The sequence below is a fragment of the Acipenser ruthenus genome, chromosome 32 (assembly GCF_902713425.1).
Source record: "Acipenser ruthenus chromosome 32, fAciRut3.2 maternal haplotype, whole genome shotgun sequence".
NCBI classification, from domain to species: Eukaryota; Metazoa; Chordata; class Actinopteri; order Acipenseriformes; family Acipenseridae; genus Acipenser; species Acipenser ruthenus.
In genome coordinates, this window is record NC_081220.1 from 13,335,099 (window position 1) to 13,349,116 (window position 14,018).

Consider the following 14,018-nt stretch of genomic DNA (forward strand, 5'->3'; position numbering starts at 1 on the left):
TGTGGCTCACTGTGACGTGACTGTGGCTCGCTGTGACGTGACTGTGGCTCGCTGTGACGTGACTGTGGCTCGCTGTGACGTGACTGTGGCTCACTGTGACGTGACTGTGGCTCACTGTGACGTGACTGTGGCTCTCTGTGACGTGACTGTGGCTCTCTGTGACGTGACTGTGGCTCACTGTGACGTGACTGTGGCTCTCTGTGACGTGACTGTGGCTCTCTGTGACGTGACTGTGGCTCACTGTGACGTGACTGTGGCTCTCTGTGACGTGGCTGTGGCTCACTGTGACGTGACTGTGGCTCTCTGTGACGTGGCTGTGGCTCGCTGTGACGTGACTGTGGCTCGCTGTGACGTGACTGTGGCTCGCTGTGACGTGGCTGTGGCTCACTGTGACGTGACTGTGGCTCACTGTGACGTGACTGTGGCTCGCTGTGACGTGACTGTGGCTCTCTGTGACGTGACTGTGGCTCTCTGTGACGTGACTGTGGCTCGCTGTGACGTGACTGTGGCTCGCTGTGATGTGGCTGTGGCTCACTGTGACGTGACTGTGGCTCACTGTGACGTGACTGTGGCTCGCTGTGACGTGACTGTGGCTCTCTGTGACGTGACTGTGGCTCGCTGTGACGTGACTGTGGCTCTCTGTGACGTGACTGTGGCTCTCTGTGACGTGACTGTGGCTCACTGTGACGTGACTGTGGCTCACTGTGACTGTGGCTGTGGCTCACTGTGACTGTGGCTCACTGTGACGTGACTGTGGCTCTCTGTGACTGTGGCTCACTGTGACGTGACTGTGGCTCGCTGTGATGTGACTGTGGCTCACTGTGACGTGACTGTGGCTCGCTGTGACGTGACTGTGGCTCACTGTGACGTGACTGTGGCTCGCTGTGACGTGACTGTGGCTCGCTGTGACGTGACTGTGGCTCTCTGTGACGTGACTGTTTTTCGCCTCTGTGTACAAACCCACAGATGGAAGCTGTTCAGCCCTGCGTGTGTGTGTTGGTTGGACCTGTCTTTGTGTGGCTGCGCGGGAGGGAAGGTAATTATCTGCGGGGGAGAAAGGCGGCTGTCTCTGGTTAATCACTAATTGTCTTTACAACGTGATCCCCACAGTGCAGCGGGTTGATCAGGGTTGAAGTTTCATATATAGTTTTTTTTTCACTTGTAATTGTTTTGACAGTGTTTCTGTTTTTTATTTTTTATGTTTAATAATCTACTTATGTTTTTTTTTTAACACCACTAAGGCCACACTGCTTCCCTCCCTCCCTCCCTCCCAGTCCCTCAGCTCTAACCACTAGACCACACTGCCTCCCTCCCTCCCAGTCCCTCAGCTCTAACCACTAGAGCCACACTGCCTCCCTCCCTCCCAGTCCCTCAGCTCTAACCACTAGACCACACTGCTTCCCTCCCTCCCTCCCAGTCCCTCAGCTCTAACCACTAGAGCCACACTGCCTCCCTCCCTCCCAGTCCCTCAGCTCTAACCACTAGACCACACTGCTTCCCTCCCTCCCTCCCAGTCCCTCAGCTCTAACCACTAGAGCCACACTGCCTCCCTACCTCCCAGTCCCTCAGCTGTAACCACTAGGACCACACTGCCTCCCTCCCTCCCAGTCCCTCAGCTCTAACCCCAAGCCCACTCTGCTTCTTCAATATTATACTGGCTTCTACAATACTAAAGTGCCAGTCTGCCGATGCAATATAGTCACGACGCTCTGGCTGTGGGGTTCAGGCAGTGAGTCGATCCATCTCTCTCCCGCTCAGCACCCCCTCTCCTCTCCTGCTCGCTCTGCCTCTCCTGACCCCTGGACTCTCTGCACAGCCCCCCTGCCGTGTCCCCTGGAGCTCTGATTAACCATTTACCAGGAGCGTCGTCACCTTCCCCCCCCCCCCCCCCCCCCCACTGAGCACAGGCACGTCACCCTGACACAGGCTTCCCATCAGGAGAGCAGAGATCCATAAAACACAGTGAAGGCCAAGAGTCATAAAGCACAGTGAAAGCAGGTTAAGAAGGTTCGCGAATAGTTACATGTCAAAAATCTGAACATGATGCAATCTTATCAATGGCTTTTCCCATTGTAGCTGCCTTATAAAAGTTTACCACTGCATCAACATGCTTTACCATACCTCGGTATTCTTTACAATGCTTGCCCATGCTTTAGCATGCTTTCACTGTGCTTAATTATTTGCTGTTCTTAGGGTTGGCTTATTGCCATTGAGGAGTGTTAGCTGGATTAGGTTGTAAACGTCTTTGCTGACAGCAGGAGACAGTGTGCTGCGTTCTCATTGATTTTCTATAAAGCTTCCACACACAGCGCCGGTTTGCAGTGCTGTGATTCACTTTGTAAACGGAAACGCATGTCTTGTACTGAACATCAATGACAAACTGGTTTCCCGAGGCCTGGAGCAAGGGAGCAGATAACTGAACCACATCACTCTCCCACGGGACACGGCGATACTGTTACCACGCTCAGCCCAACACGTGGGGAGGAGGCTCCTGTACCAGGGTACAGGAGGCTGTGTGGTCCAGTGGTTAAAGAAAAGGGCTTGTAACCAGGAGGTCCCCGGTTCAAATCCCTCCTCAGCCACTGACTCATTGTGTGACCCTGAGCAAGTCACTTCACCTCCTTGTGCTCCGTCTTTCGGGTGAGATGTAATTGTAAGTGACTCTGCAGCTGATGCATAGTTCACACACCCTAGTCTCTGTAAGTCGCCTTGGATAAAGGCATCTGCTAAATAAACAAGTAATAATAATAATAATGTCAAATCAAATCTTATGCATTTAATTTATATAGCGCCTTTCATTAAAAAATCTCAAAGCGCTGTAGGAGACGAAGAGAATCACAATACAATACATTTGCATAGAGATACGAGTTTTGGTGTCTTATTTTGGTATAATATAATGTAAGAAGAGGAGTCCACATTTCAGTTTAATAAATGTATTTAAAAGAAGCTCTCTTATAAAACGTATGTTTTTAATTTTGATTTGAAACCACTGCTGATATGAGGTGGCAATGCATTCTCACAGTCTGGGATCTTAGTAACTAAAAGCCCCCTCCCTTTCTTTTTGTACACAGCTATGAAAAAGTTTCCAGAAGTGGATGTAAGACAGACCACATTTGTTCTATATGGTATTTCCTATTGGTTCTCTTGCTTTGAGTTCCAGTAATTGGGATATTCTGTCTTGTTCGTAGTTAGTGGAGTGCTTCTGAATATCACATGTGGAGTGCTTTTGAATTTCTGCATGTTGTATGCAGACAGGCTAAAAGAATTGAATCTATTCAGTCTTGAACAAACTACGCGGTGATCTGATTCAAGCATTCAAAATCCTAAAAGGTATTGACAATGTCGTACCCAGGGGACTTTTTCGACCTGAAAAAAGAAACAAGGACCAGGGGTCACAAATGGAGATTAGATAAAGGGGCATTCAGAACAGAAAATAGGAGGCGCTTTTTTACATAGAGAATTGTGAGGGTCTGGAACCAACTCCCCAGTAATGTTGTTGAAGCTGACACCCTGGGATCCTTCAAGAAGCTGCTTGATGAGATTCTGGGATCAATAAGCTACTAACAACCAAACGAGCAAGATGGGCTGAATGGCCTCCTCTCGTTTGGAAACATTCTTATGTTCTTATGTTCTTATGTTCTTATGTTCTCAATGGATTTTATTGCCTGTCTGGTGTTTAGTTAGGCACTTGGTTGCTGATTGCACTGGCATTGTGTTCCCTCTGGAAAGCAGAAAGACTTGACGCAGGCAGAGTTGGGGGACCCTGTTTCTTGCAGCACAGGGGTCTCTCAGAGATGCATTTTTGCGGGAGTCCCCAAAAGGCACGATCGCGTGGCGTGCGGGGTGAGTCATACAGTCAGGGGAGCGCAGGGGTCCCTGAGGTCTCCACTAGTAAAGGCACGGCCAATTCAGTGTTGGGAGAATGATGCGAGGGCTGCCTGTCTCTTTGGTTTCCTGGGAGCAGGCGCAGACTGCAGCAGTGTCAGACAGTCTGGTATGAGGGCTCACTATGCAATTATCTTCATTCATTCAATTGCGCACTCATGTACCCTCGTGTGCCTGCAGTAATGGGATACAGCGTGTTCTTGCCATTTTCAAAGGAAGGATTCTTTATACATTATTGCCCTGGGTCATCGGCAGTCTGTGTTCTCGCTCGGTCTCTCTCTGTCTCTCTCTGTCTCTCTCGTCTTGCTGCTTCAAGCCAAGAACAGGTACTAAGACAGTCCCTGCTTTGTGTGAGTTCGATCGCTCAGATCGTACAGAGCATTGACTTGTCAGGTCAAATTAAACAACACCAGAGGCACCTTTATAATGTGATAGTCGTAATCCAGCATTTTTTTTTTTTACAAACGTATTTTGTCCTGCTAAATTGATATTAAACTAAATCATTCTTACCTGTTTTGCGCTGTAGGCCTCCAAGGTGCAGTTTTGAAAGAAACACATTTTAAACCGTGATACCTGGTGCTATACTAGGTTATTGAAAGCCTCTATCGACTGCTTTCAGACAGTAACATGAACCCAGAAGACAATGCTGAGGGGAAATCACCTGTGTAGCTAATTGAAGTGCAGAACAAGTATTTTTGGTTTGCTGCAATCATTCTTTCTAAGTTCAGTGCTACCCTTATAAAAGTTTCCCATAGTAAAGTGTATTAAAGCCTAGTTAAAGCATGGTATTGCATAGGCAAGCATTGAGAAGAATAGCGAGGTATTAATATACAGGGTAAACTATGATAAAACCATGGTGTGACAGAGAAAGAATCAGTCTTGGTTATAAATCTCCCTCCCGTCCTGTGAGGGCGCTGTGTAAAGGGAACAGAGTGCCCCGGACTGGATGGTTTGGCAATTGATTCCAAGGAAAGGTGGAAGTAGGCCATCTAGAAAAGGGGGCGGAGCCACGGTACACCAAGTCATCGAACCCAGACGGGAGACGATGTGGCAATCGCGGATTGGAGGAAAAGGGATTGCACTCGCTAACCAAGGGGGGACGTGGCCGAGCGACCTGCTACTTTGTTATGATTGTGAGAGAACCGCTGCAGGACCGTAGAGTAACCGTGAGCGTTTCGTGTTTGTTTGTTTCCCCATCTAATTGTACTTGTTTGTCATTATTACACGGCTAACACATTCTGCGCACTGCAAAGCAGTTTGCCACACATGGGAAAAGCATGGGGGTGAAAAGTAAAAAAAATACTGGGGTAAACTTTTACAATGGTATTGAATGTTGCACAGGTCTGTGTTTAATAACCTCCTCCCGCTCTCCAGCTGAAGGAGAGCTCATACCCCGCTGAGCCGGACCCCCTGAGTCAGGACGACCTGTCGGACAGCGCCTCGTCCCGTCGCAGCTCCCTGGACAGCGCCGAGGCCAAGGCCCGCATCACCCAGCGCGAGAGTCAGCCCTGTCTGGAGGGCCGATCCCAGCGCGAGCAGGAGACCCACTTCTCCTCCTCCCTGCCCTCCAGCCCGGTGAACGGGCGCCGCGAGAGCTTGAAGCTGGAGCGCCTGGGCGTGCCCGACCAGGACCCCCTCCTCTCCCGCCACCAATCCAGCGACGAGCTGCTCGCCCCCAGTCTGCAGCTGGTCAACCAGAGCCAGCGGGCTTTCGAGTACCTGAGCCCAGGATCCCCCCCGGCCAGCCAGCCAGCCAACAACGCCGAGTAAATTATACAAGGCATTACACATAGAGGTGATCTGCTGTGCAACGCCCGGTCACAGATTGCATTACAGACTGCAGATGGAACCTGGTCGATATTGAGTTTTACGGACTGTGCAGGTGGAAGCATGGCATGTGGATGTGATTTGAAAGTGATCCGGTATTGTAGTGCAAGTCAAAGGAAAGTTAGAGGTGTGATTTTTTTTTGCAGCTAAATACTGCTGCCCTATGAACAAGATGATAAGGTTAGGACTTGGCTTCACAGCAGTTAGCATCACCTTTCCCTTCCACATATATATATATATATATATATATATATATATATATATATATAACATCTCTATAACCATCTGTCATACCCTTTACAATATATCCTGAAGTCTGTTTGCTGTATAAACCTTCACTAGATGAATCCTAATATTATGCTATTTACTTAAGAAGCAATACTCAGCCATACTCACTGTAGAGAGCCGGGCTGTAATTGTGTATTATTGCTGTTATGTCATTAAAGATATTGAAGGTGAATTTTATTTCTGCTTTGTCTTTATTCTTTAAAGCACCTCAACACAGACTTACCAAAAAACTAAATAAAACCTGCCTTTACCTGGCTTTGAGCTTGCCAGGAGAATCCTAAGCAGCCGTCCCCCATTCTATTGAAATCATGTGATTTGAATGGAATGCTGCTCAGTGCCTGGCACTTAGGATTCTGCAGACAAGCTCAGAGCAGCTGCAGAGAAAAAAGTATTATATCTGTCCCTCCCTTGATAACGTCTACAAATGAATCAGTTGCAGCCACTTACCCAGTGTCTATTAAGCCCACTTTGCCAGCTGCTGCTGTGTGACAGCCAGCATTAGATGAGGCTTTAGATTGATTCAGTGGGTAATGAGTAAGCATGTTGCCCACATGCTTGCGTAGCCCAATTAGAGGCATCGTGTCCGGGCACTGAGTCAAGCACGTCGGAGGCAGTGACGTAGACAGAATTTAGGAGGTATCATCTCGGTCCGGGGTGTCCAATCGCGGTCCTGGAGAGCTGATCCACTCTCAGGTAAAATGAGATAATGAACTACTTCAGGGTCTGGGTGCAAGTTTAATCGGTTCAGTTAAAGGATTAGGAACAGGGTTGGAACAAAGACCAGGAGTGGAATGACCAGCGTTGGCCATCCACGTGGTCTAGGTGGTGCAGTGGGCTAACCTGACCCACCAAACCCACTCAGGTAGAACAAACAAGGTGTGCAAAATGACATTCTTTAATATAGGCGTAACAGGGCGAGGTGCCCTTTACATTGTTTTGTTTATTTTATTTTAGAGCGGGGTCCCCCTCTGCCCCTGTGTTTATTTTGTATTGTTTATTTATTTTAATTGTATTATATTTATGACGGCGAATCGCCGGTTGTTTTGTGTTTTAAATGACGGCGTAGCCGTTGGTTTATTACTTAGCAGCGTGGATGGGAAGGCGCATCTACACGGTAATTAATAAAGTCGTGCAGATTGTGGCCGAGGGGTAATAGGTTAATTAAGTGCAAGCTAGTTAAACCCCTCAGCCACGGTATAAAAAAACTGCAGCTCGCCAGCTTCGAGAGAGAGAAGAGAGAGAGAGAGAGAGAGAGAGAGAGAGAGAGAGAGAGAGAGAGAGAGAGAGAGAGAGAGAGAGAGAGAGAGAGAGTGAGTGTGTGAGTGTGTGAGTGATTGATTGATTGATTGATTGATTGAAAAACAGACAGGAACAGTGAAGGCAATCTGCCCAGCCTGACCTGTATGGTTTATTTATTATTTGGTGTGCGAGATTTGTTTTTGTTCACCCTTTTATTTTGCTCTGTGAGCGCAAGTGTTTTCGTTTAAATATTTTATTTATTTTTGTTATTAATAAAAACGGCAGCCAGCCGATTCTTTACTTTACCTGCAGTACTCCCTGGTGTCAGTTTATTTTCCCTTCCTGCTTCTGCCTGACGTCAGACGACTCAGTCACCCTGTCACAATAGGACACTTAGGATAGAGAATACAACCGCATTCATGTTGAGATTTCTGAGTACATCCGCACTGATCCCTCGCACAGAACCCCCAATGCAGAATATTATAACGATACCAACTGGACTTTACCAGCTGTTCCAATATTGTAATCAATAGCTTCTGAATTCATGGCAAACATTGTAAGACTTACATTCCTAATCTGAGATTCCTATTGGAGGTTCAATGTTATTATTATATTAGATGCTATATTCTGTAACCATGTTGTGTCATGTAATACTAGCTGTAATAAAATACACTTTATTGACAGTTGTCTGTTTGTTTATATATATATATATATATATATATATATATATATATATATATATATATATATATATATATATATATATATATATAGGGGCAGCAGTGTGGAGTCGTGGTTAGGGCTCTGGACTCTTGACCGGAGGGTCGTGGGTTCAATCCCAGGTGGGGGACACTGCTGCTGTACCCTTGAGCAAGGTACTTTACCTAGATTGCTCCAGTAAAAACCCAACTGTATAAATGGGTAATTGTATGTAATAATGTGATATCTTGTAACAATTGTAAGTCGCCCTGGATAAGGGCATCTGCTAAGAAATTATATATATATATATAGATATATATATATATATATAGATATATATATATATATATATATATATATAGATATATATATATATATATATATAATTTATTGCTATATATATTTATATTTTTTAAACAAAACAATTAAATGAAATACAAACACCTGCCTTATATAGCACACACTTGAGTAAATGGGCTGTCCCTCATGTGACTCATTGAACTGCATGCATGTGGCATCCCTGATGTCTTTGTAATATATACAATCTGCATCTCTCTGCTGCCTTTGTAGTGATGATAGCAAATACAGTAGATCAGACAGAATGTGATTGAGCTCATTATGGTAATGAGACACACATCTCACACATCACAGGGTTTCAAATAGTTTACATCTCCTCGTGTTATTGAAGTGCTGTTCAAAAAGCCTGTGTTTAAATGCTGAGAGCTATATTCAGTGGGAAATATGGGTCTCTTGAATTCCTTTGTACAGTGAAACCTGTCTAATCCAGCCCCTCTATAAACTGACATCCTGTATAATTCAGATTTTTGAGTCCTGGCCAAATCCCTATTGGAATGCATGGTGTGATCCCCTCTAGAATCCGGAACCTGTCTGTTCTGGAATCCAGAACCTTTTTGTTCTGGAATCCAGCATGATTAAGTCCGGTCTTGTTTAAAATCCAATATAAATCTGAGTGTACAGCCTGGCAAAGTCACGTGGCTTTTTTCTTTATAAATCTGTGAATACATTGTGTGGAACAAGTACAAAAAAATGAATGCAATCCTTTAATTGGTGTGCATACCTGCACTTTTACTGGATGTACTGTGATCGTGCTTCAGAGTATTCAAATAGTTTGTCATTGATGCCTTTTTTTGGGGTGGGGGGGGGGGGAGGGGGGGGATAATCCACCTCAGTTTTGTAGATGACTCTCAATGTGTAAGTGGTTATGTACAAGATCAACACAGACCTCAGCTGGTCATAGAAACACTGAAAGCTTCAGTGTCCACATGCCAGCTCTGTGTGTTAGGGAAAGAAACATATTTATAAAAAAAAGGAACAGCGTTAAAATGTAATTTCTTTTAATTTTCATAAAAAATATAAATTCAGCAAGTATAGACAGGCATTTACATTCTCTGTACACATATATACAATATAAAACAATGCACATTTATCGTATATGCATTTTATATAAAAGCAGCATAATTCCCCACCCTTTCAGTGATATGACCAAATAGGCATACACTATGCCAGAGTACTCCTTAAATATGTATGTACATGAAATAGTGGCATTTGAAATGACATCACAGTGACATCTTAAGCTACACAACTCCATGGTATGGTAGGTATGGTGAAACTGCGGTAGGAAGTGAATGCATTGCCCAGCACGTTAACCCTGGCACCCGCTGGCTGCTCCAGAGATTTCGTGTTTCTTGTGTGTTCAAGGAGAACATTGTCTTGGGCTCTTCAAGTTCAACAACTTCGCTGGAAGCTTAAATCGCGTTTGAGTAAGGTACTGTGAGCTTGGCTTTCCATTTCTGTTGGATATAATCTTACAATTCCCGAAAACCTCAATAAAAAAAAGGAGTCTTGGAATTTAAGTTATAATCTTACAACTTTTCAAAATGTCAACAAGTCATCTACAACACACGAACTCCTGCGCTTAACCGGATGCAGCCGGGTAGAAAAAAACCCGCTGGTCCTTCAACCGATCATCAAACCAGGCATATATCCTTCAGGTCGGTTTATTTTGGGTTCTAAAGTCCATTTCTAATCAATTCTCCTTCTACCGAACACCGCTGACATGCTCCTCACGATCCCTTTGATCCCTTTCCTCGTCGCTCTAGACTCCCGGATGACTTCCAGCAGCTCGTGGAATACCAAAAGCACGCCGTGGTAAGTCTCGGCGGCCGAGATCTCAAAAAACCCGCAGTCCGCCGACAGAGCCAGCATCCTGCCTTCCTCGCTGGAGACCGTCCTTCGGTGCTGCAAGTCACGCTTGTTCCCGACGATGATGATGGGGACCTTGTCCGCCCCGCCGGCGTGCTTCTTCGCCTGCCGGATTCTCCGCACTTGCTGGCTGACCACGCTGAAGCTGGCCCGGTCGCAGATGCTGTAGACCAGGATGAAGCCGTCCGCCCAGCGGAGCTGTTTCTCGGTGACGCATCCCTGAGTGTCGGAGTTCTGAAAGGTTCAAATGAACAAATTAGGAACCGTGTCGGAAAAATAAAACAGCTCGCTTCTGTCGACTGGTATTATTACTCAATGTATCGACAGCCTTGTATAGGGACTGCGGTAAGGCTTCACCGTGCGGGTCAGAAATAAGTATTTAACATGCAATTTACCACGCATGTGTGGGTCTGTCCTTAGACTGGCATTGGAGCTCATATTTCATATGTATGTGGAGTTTTTTTTAAGACTTTCTAGTTTTACAGCTTTACAGTCTTTGGATGTCTTTATTACTGTAGCAGGAGACTAGCAAGCATAAAAAAACCGTCATACATGTGAATTGAGCTCCAATAGCAGCCTAATGATAGACACACACATGCATGGCATATCAGTTTTAATAATGCAACTAAACTTCAGCAAATGGTAAATTGCATATGAAATGGTTGTTGATGACGCTCAAAACAACGCGTAACCACGATGCGTTTTGTATTGGTCTGTACTGTGCTAACCTGTTGCAAGAGGCAAATCTAAGTGAACGACCATATCGGTATTTATGCTTAAGAATATACTGCTGATATGAAGTCAAATATGAGTGAATTCCGCTCCAAAGTAGCACAGGATACTGTCCTGCATCCAATTATGGTTCTATTGTGAATTTTGTAACCTACACGCTCTATACCCCACGCACCATAAAACGCCATCTCCTGCGAATCTCACCTGCGAGTAAAGCGAGTCCCAGATATTGAAACAGATCTCACGCCCGTCGACTCGATCATTGTGATTATAGATGGATTCTGGAAAACAAAACTCAATTTAGTAAAGGAAGCAAAAACAGATTTTTTAAAATGCTCTAGCACTATTATTTCACTGTTGACTACTTCTCGTGATATACTTACCAATATCCCCGTATTCTCCAATGAAGCGCCTAGTGAGAAACCGTACAGTCAGTGCTGCAAAGAACACAAATCAACCCAGTCAGTAAATAGAATAAAGAATTTGCATGACGTACACTTGCATGTGAAAATGTTCTGTTGGTTTCTCGCATGCATAAAGCACGTAGTAAAATCCTACCAGTTTGCCTAGGCATTATTCTATCAACAGTAAAGATTTTTGCAAGGTAACTGTCCTAGACGTACCAGATTTCCCCACGTTCTCGGCTCCCAGGAGTAACACATTTGCTTCCACCTTCTGCTGGCTTCCCTCCGTCATTTTGCTGCTGTGCTGGACGCTGGGTTTCACTTGTACAACCATTTGTGAAGAGTGCTTTATCCGTGTCAGAGTCTTGTAATGAAACGCGAGTTCAGTTCTGCTGTGATTTGGTAAGAGCTCGTAATAACCTTCACTGTGCCCGTTCTCTGTATTTATAGACACAGAGGCGGGACCTAAACTCAAAACTGACGCAACGCCGACCAATCACAATCACAGCCTTAGAGCCTTGTTGTGCATTCCAATGTACTTGGAGAAAATACTCCCCCCCCCCCCCCCCCCCCCATCCCCCGCAAGGAAACCAAACCTACCGTGCTTTAACATGTGCAGTATCTTCAGTCCTCAAGTGCAGTACACATGCTAGAAATGTCAGCATCGCCACCATAATGTAAAACACTTGCACTTGGTAAACATGCGGTGATGTCATCATGCTAACTGTGTTCCCGTGCTTTCCATATCGACCCGTGTTCTATGGAATCGTGGTTTTGTGACGGAGAGTACAGAGATTCGAAAACACCGCACCGCTCTGTGTCCAAGAATCGCGGTCTGAAGACAGCCCCGTTTACTGCGTGCTGTTTGAACGCTTCTAGACACTCAAATCCACACTTCGTTGCGCACTTGCTTCGTAGACCTCCGTGCAGTACATTTGTGTGTGGTGAAAGGGTAGTTCTCATCTGTGAGCTGGCATAAACGCTCGGGTGTGAGACTCGCCTTTATCCTGTCTTTGCGATAAAAACCCTATAAGTGAGCCTAATGGTCCCGTCTGTTGTTTGGAATATGGTTTATTCTCAAAGCTATTTACGCCCGTTCGTCAATTAGCACCCTTTTTTTGGAAACTAGAAACTCAGCAAATAAAGCCACCAAATCAGAAATAAACAAGTCGGACTTTTAATTAAGGTGCTTGAATGAAGCATTAAGTCCAAAGTAATTAATGAAAAAAAACGCGCTAATGCCTATTAGGAAGAAATAGATTGGCGAATCCAGCCCGTTGTTCTTTATGAGAGTCGGTGCGCATACACCTCGAGTGTATATCTGGCAGGTGATTTTACAGGCTCTAAAAACTGGCTGATCTAAACACCGCCGCTTTACTATACAAATCCAGCTAGCTATTTACTGAGCCACTCATTCACATCACTACAATACGCAATACGGTGATATTAAGGCCGGACACTATTTAGCTCGTTATGTAGGCATGTATTGTATGTATTCGCATTTCTAATAAAACATAAATGGCTAATGCACAAGTATAGAGTAACGGATTAGGATTAAATAGAGATCCATGAGCAGCACATTAATTCGTGTTGTTATTTCAGATACATATTGTACAGACATGTACACAACATTGATATGCAGTATATATTTTTATTTATATATGAGTTTAAAACATATACAACGTCTTTAAATAACAGGTGGACTTGTTCAATCCCAGGTGGGGGACACTGCTGCTGTACCCTTGAGCAAGGTACTTTACCTAGATTGCTCCAGTAAAAAACCCAACTGAATAAATGGGTAATTGTATGTAAAAATAATATGTAAAAACTAATGTCATTGTATGTAAAAATAATGTGATATATTGTAACAATTGTAAGTCGCCCTGGATAAGGGCGTGTGCTAAAAAATAAATAATAATAATAATAATAGAGAGAGAGAGAGAGAGAGAGAGAGAGAGAGAGAGAGAGAGAGAGAGAGAGAGAGAGAGAGAGAGAGAGAGAGAGAGAGAGAGAGAGAGAGAGAGAGAGAGAGAGAGAGAGAGAGAGAGAGAGAGAGAGAGAGAGACCGTTTCAATTAAGCAGCCCGCTGACTTGAAGTTGCAATGCAATGTACTATGAAGTCAAACGATGTTCACTCTGATATGGAGGTGTGTCTGGAACAATACGCTCTGGGATAGGATTAAAGTAGAAAAACAATATGTGAAAAGGGGGCCAGGAAACACATCCGCCGCTTCAGCGATACAGAGATAAGCAACTATTGGTTTGCAGGATAGTGGCGATCTCCGTTTCCCTCGATAAACACCAAACACAAAGAAGAATGGTGGACTACTGATACTCCTAGTTATTTATTTATTGACTTCTTTATGTATGTATGTATGTGTGTATGTATGTATGTATGTATGTATGTATGTATGTATGTATGTATGTATGTATGTATGTATGTATGTATGTATGTATGTATGTATGTATGTAATAGGGACATTTCATATACAACATATTTTCTTCTTGTTGTTTTTGATGGGTCACCCTAATCTGTGTTCAGTGCGTCTGGAAATATAGAGAAATTACAATAAACATGCAAAGTATGTTTTTTGTTTAGGAAGAACATGAAAAACCACTCGACTCTGAGCTGCAGTCTGAAGATAGGATCCATTTTGTTGATGTCTGTTAGACCAGGAGTAACTCGCGTTTCCAGAAATGTTATATTCCTGCCGGGGTCCA

General features: G+C 44.6%; 2 protein-coding genes across 4 annotated transcripts in view; one reads left to right on the forward strand and one right to left on the reverse strand.

Annotated features, from left to right (window-relative positions):
• The window catches only part of LOC131703271 (perilipin-2-like), a 30,031-nt gene extending 24,070 nt beyond the window's left edge, over nt 1–5,961 (forward strand). For all 3 annotated transcript variants that reach the window (XM_059006378.1, XM_059006379.1, XM_059006380.1), the window contains one exon: nt 5,260–5,961. In XM_059006378.1, the coding sequence (XP_058862361.1) occupies nt 5,260–5,655 (396 nt within the window). In that variant the 3' untranslated portion in view covers nt 5,656–5,961. The remainder of the gene's footprint in view (nt 1–5,259) is intronic.
• Nucleotides 5,962–9,276: 3,315 nt separating this feature from the next.
• LOC117395436 (ras-related and estrogen-regulated growth inhibitor-like protein) lies at nt 9,277–11,732 on the reverse strand. Its single transcript, XM_033994341.3, has 4 exons — nt 11,517–11,732; nt 11,277–11,330; nt 11,098–11,174; nt 9,277–10,395 (listed from the first exon to the last, which is right to left on the reverse strand). The coding sequence occupies exons 1-4, from the start codon at nt 11,629–11,631 to the stop codon at nt 9,982–9,984; spliced, it is 660 nt and encodes a 219-aa protein (XP_033850232.3). The 5' UTR covers nt 11,632–11,732; the 3' UTR covers nt 9,277–9,981.
• Between the last annotated feature and the right edge of the window lie 2,286 nt (nt 11,733–14,018).

Bases quoted from the DNA above. Each gene is read 5' to 3' on its own strand.
- LOC117395436 (XM_033994341.3), bottom strand. From the start codon at position 11,631: ATGGTTGTACAAGTGAAACCCAGCGTCCAGCACAGCAGCAAAATGACG. The intron at 11,331-11,516 runs GTACGTCTAGGA...TGTTCTTTGCAG, and splicing joins CGAGAACGTGGGGAAATCTG to CACTGACTGTACGGTTTCTC. The intron at 11,175-11,276 runs GTAAGTATATCA...TTTGTTTTCCAG, and splicing joins TGGAGAATACGGGGATATTG to AATCCATCTATAATCACAAT.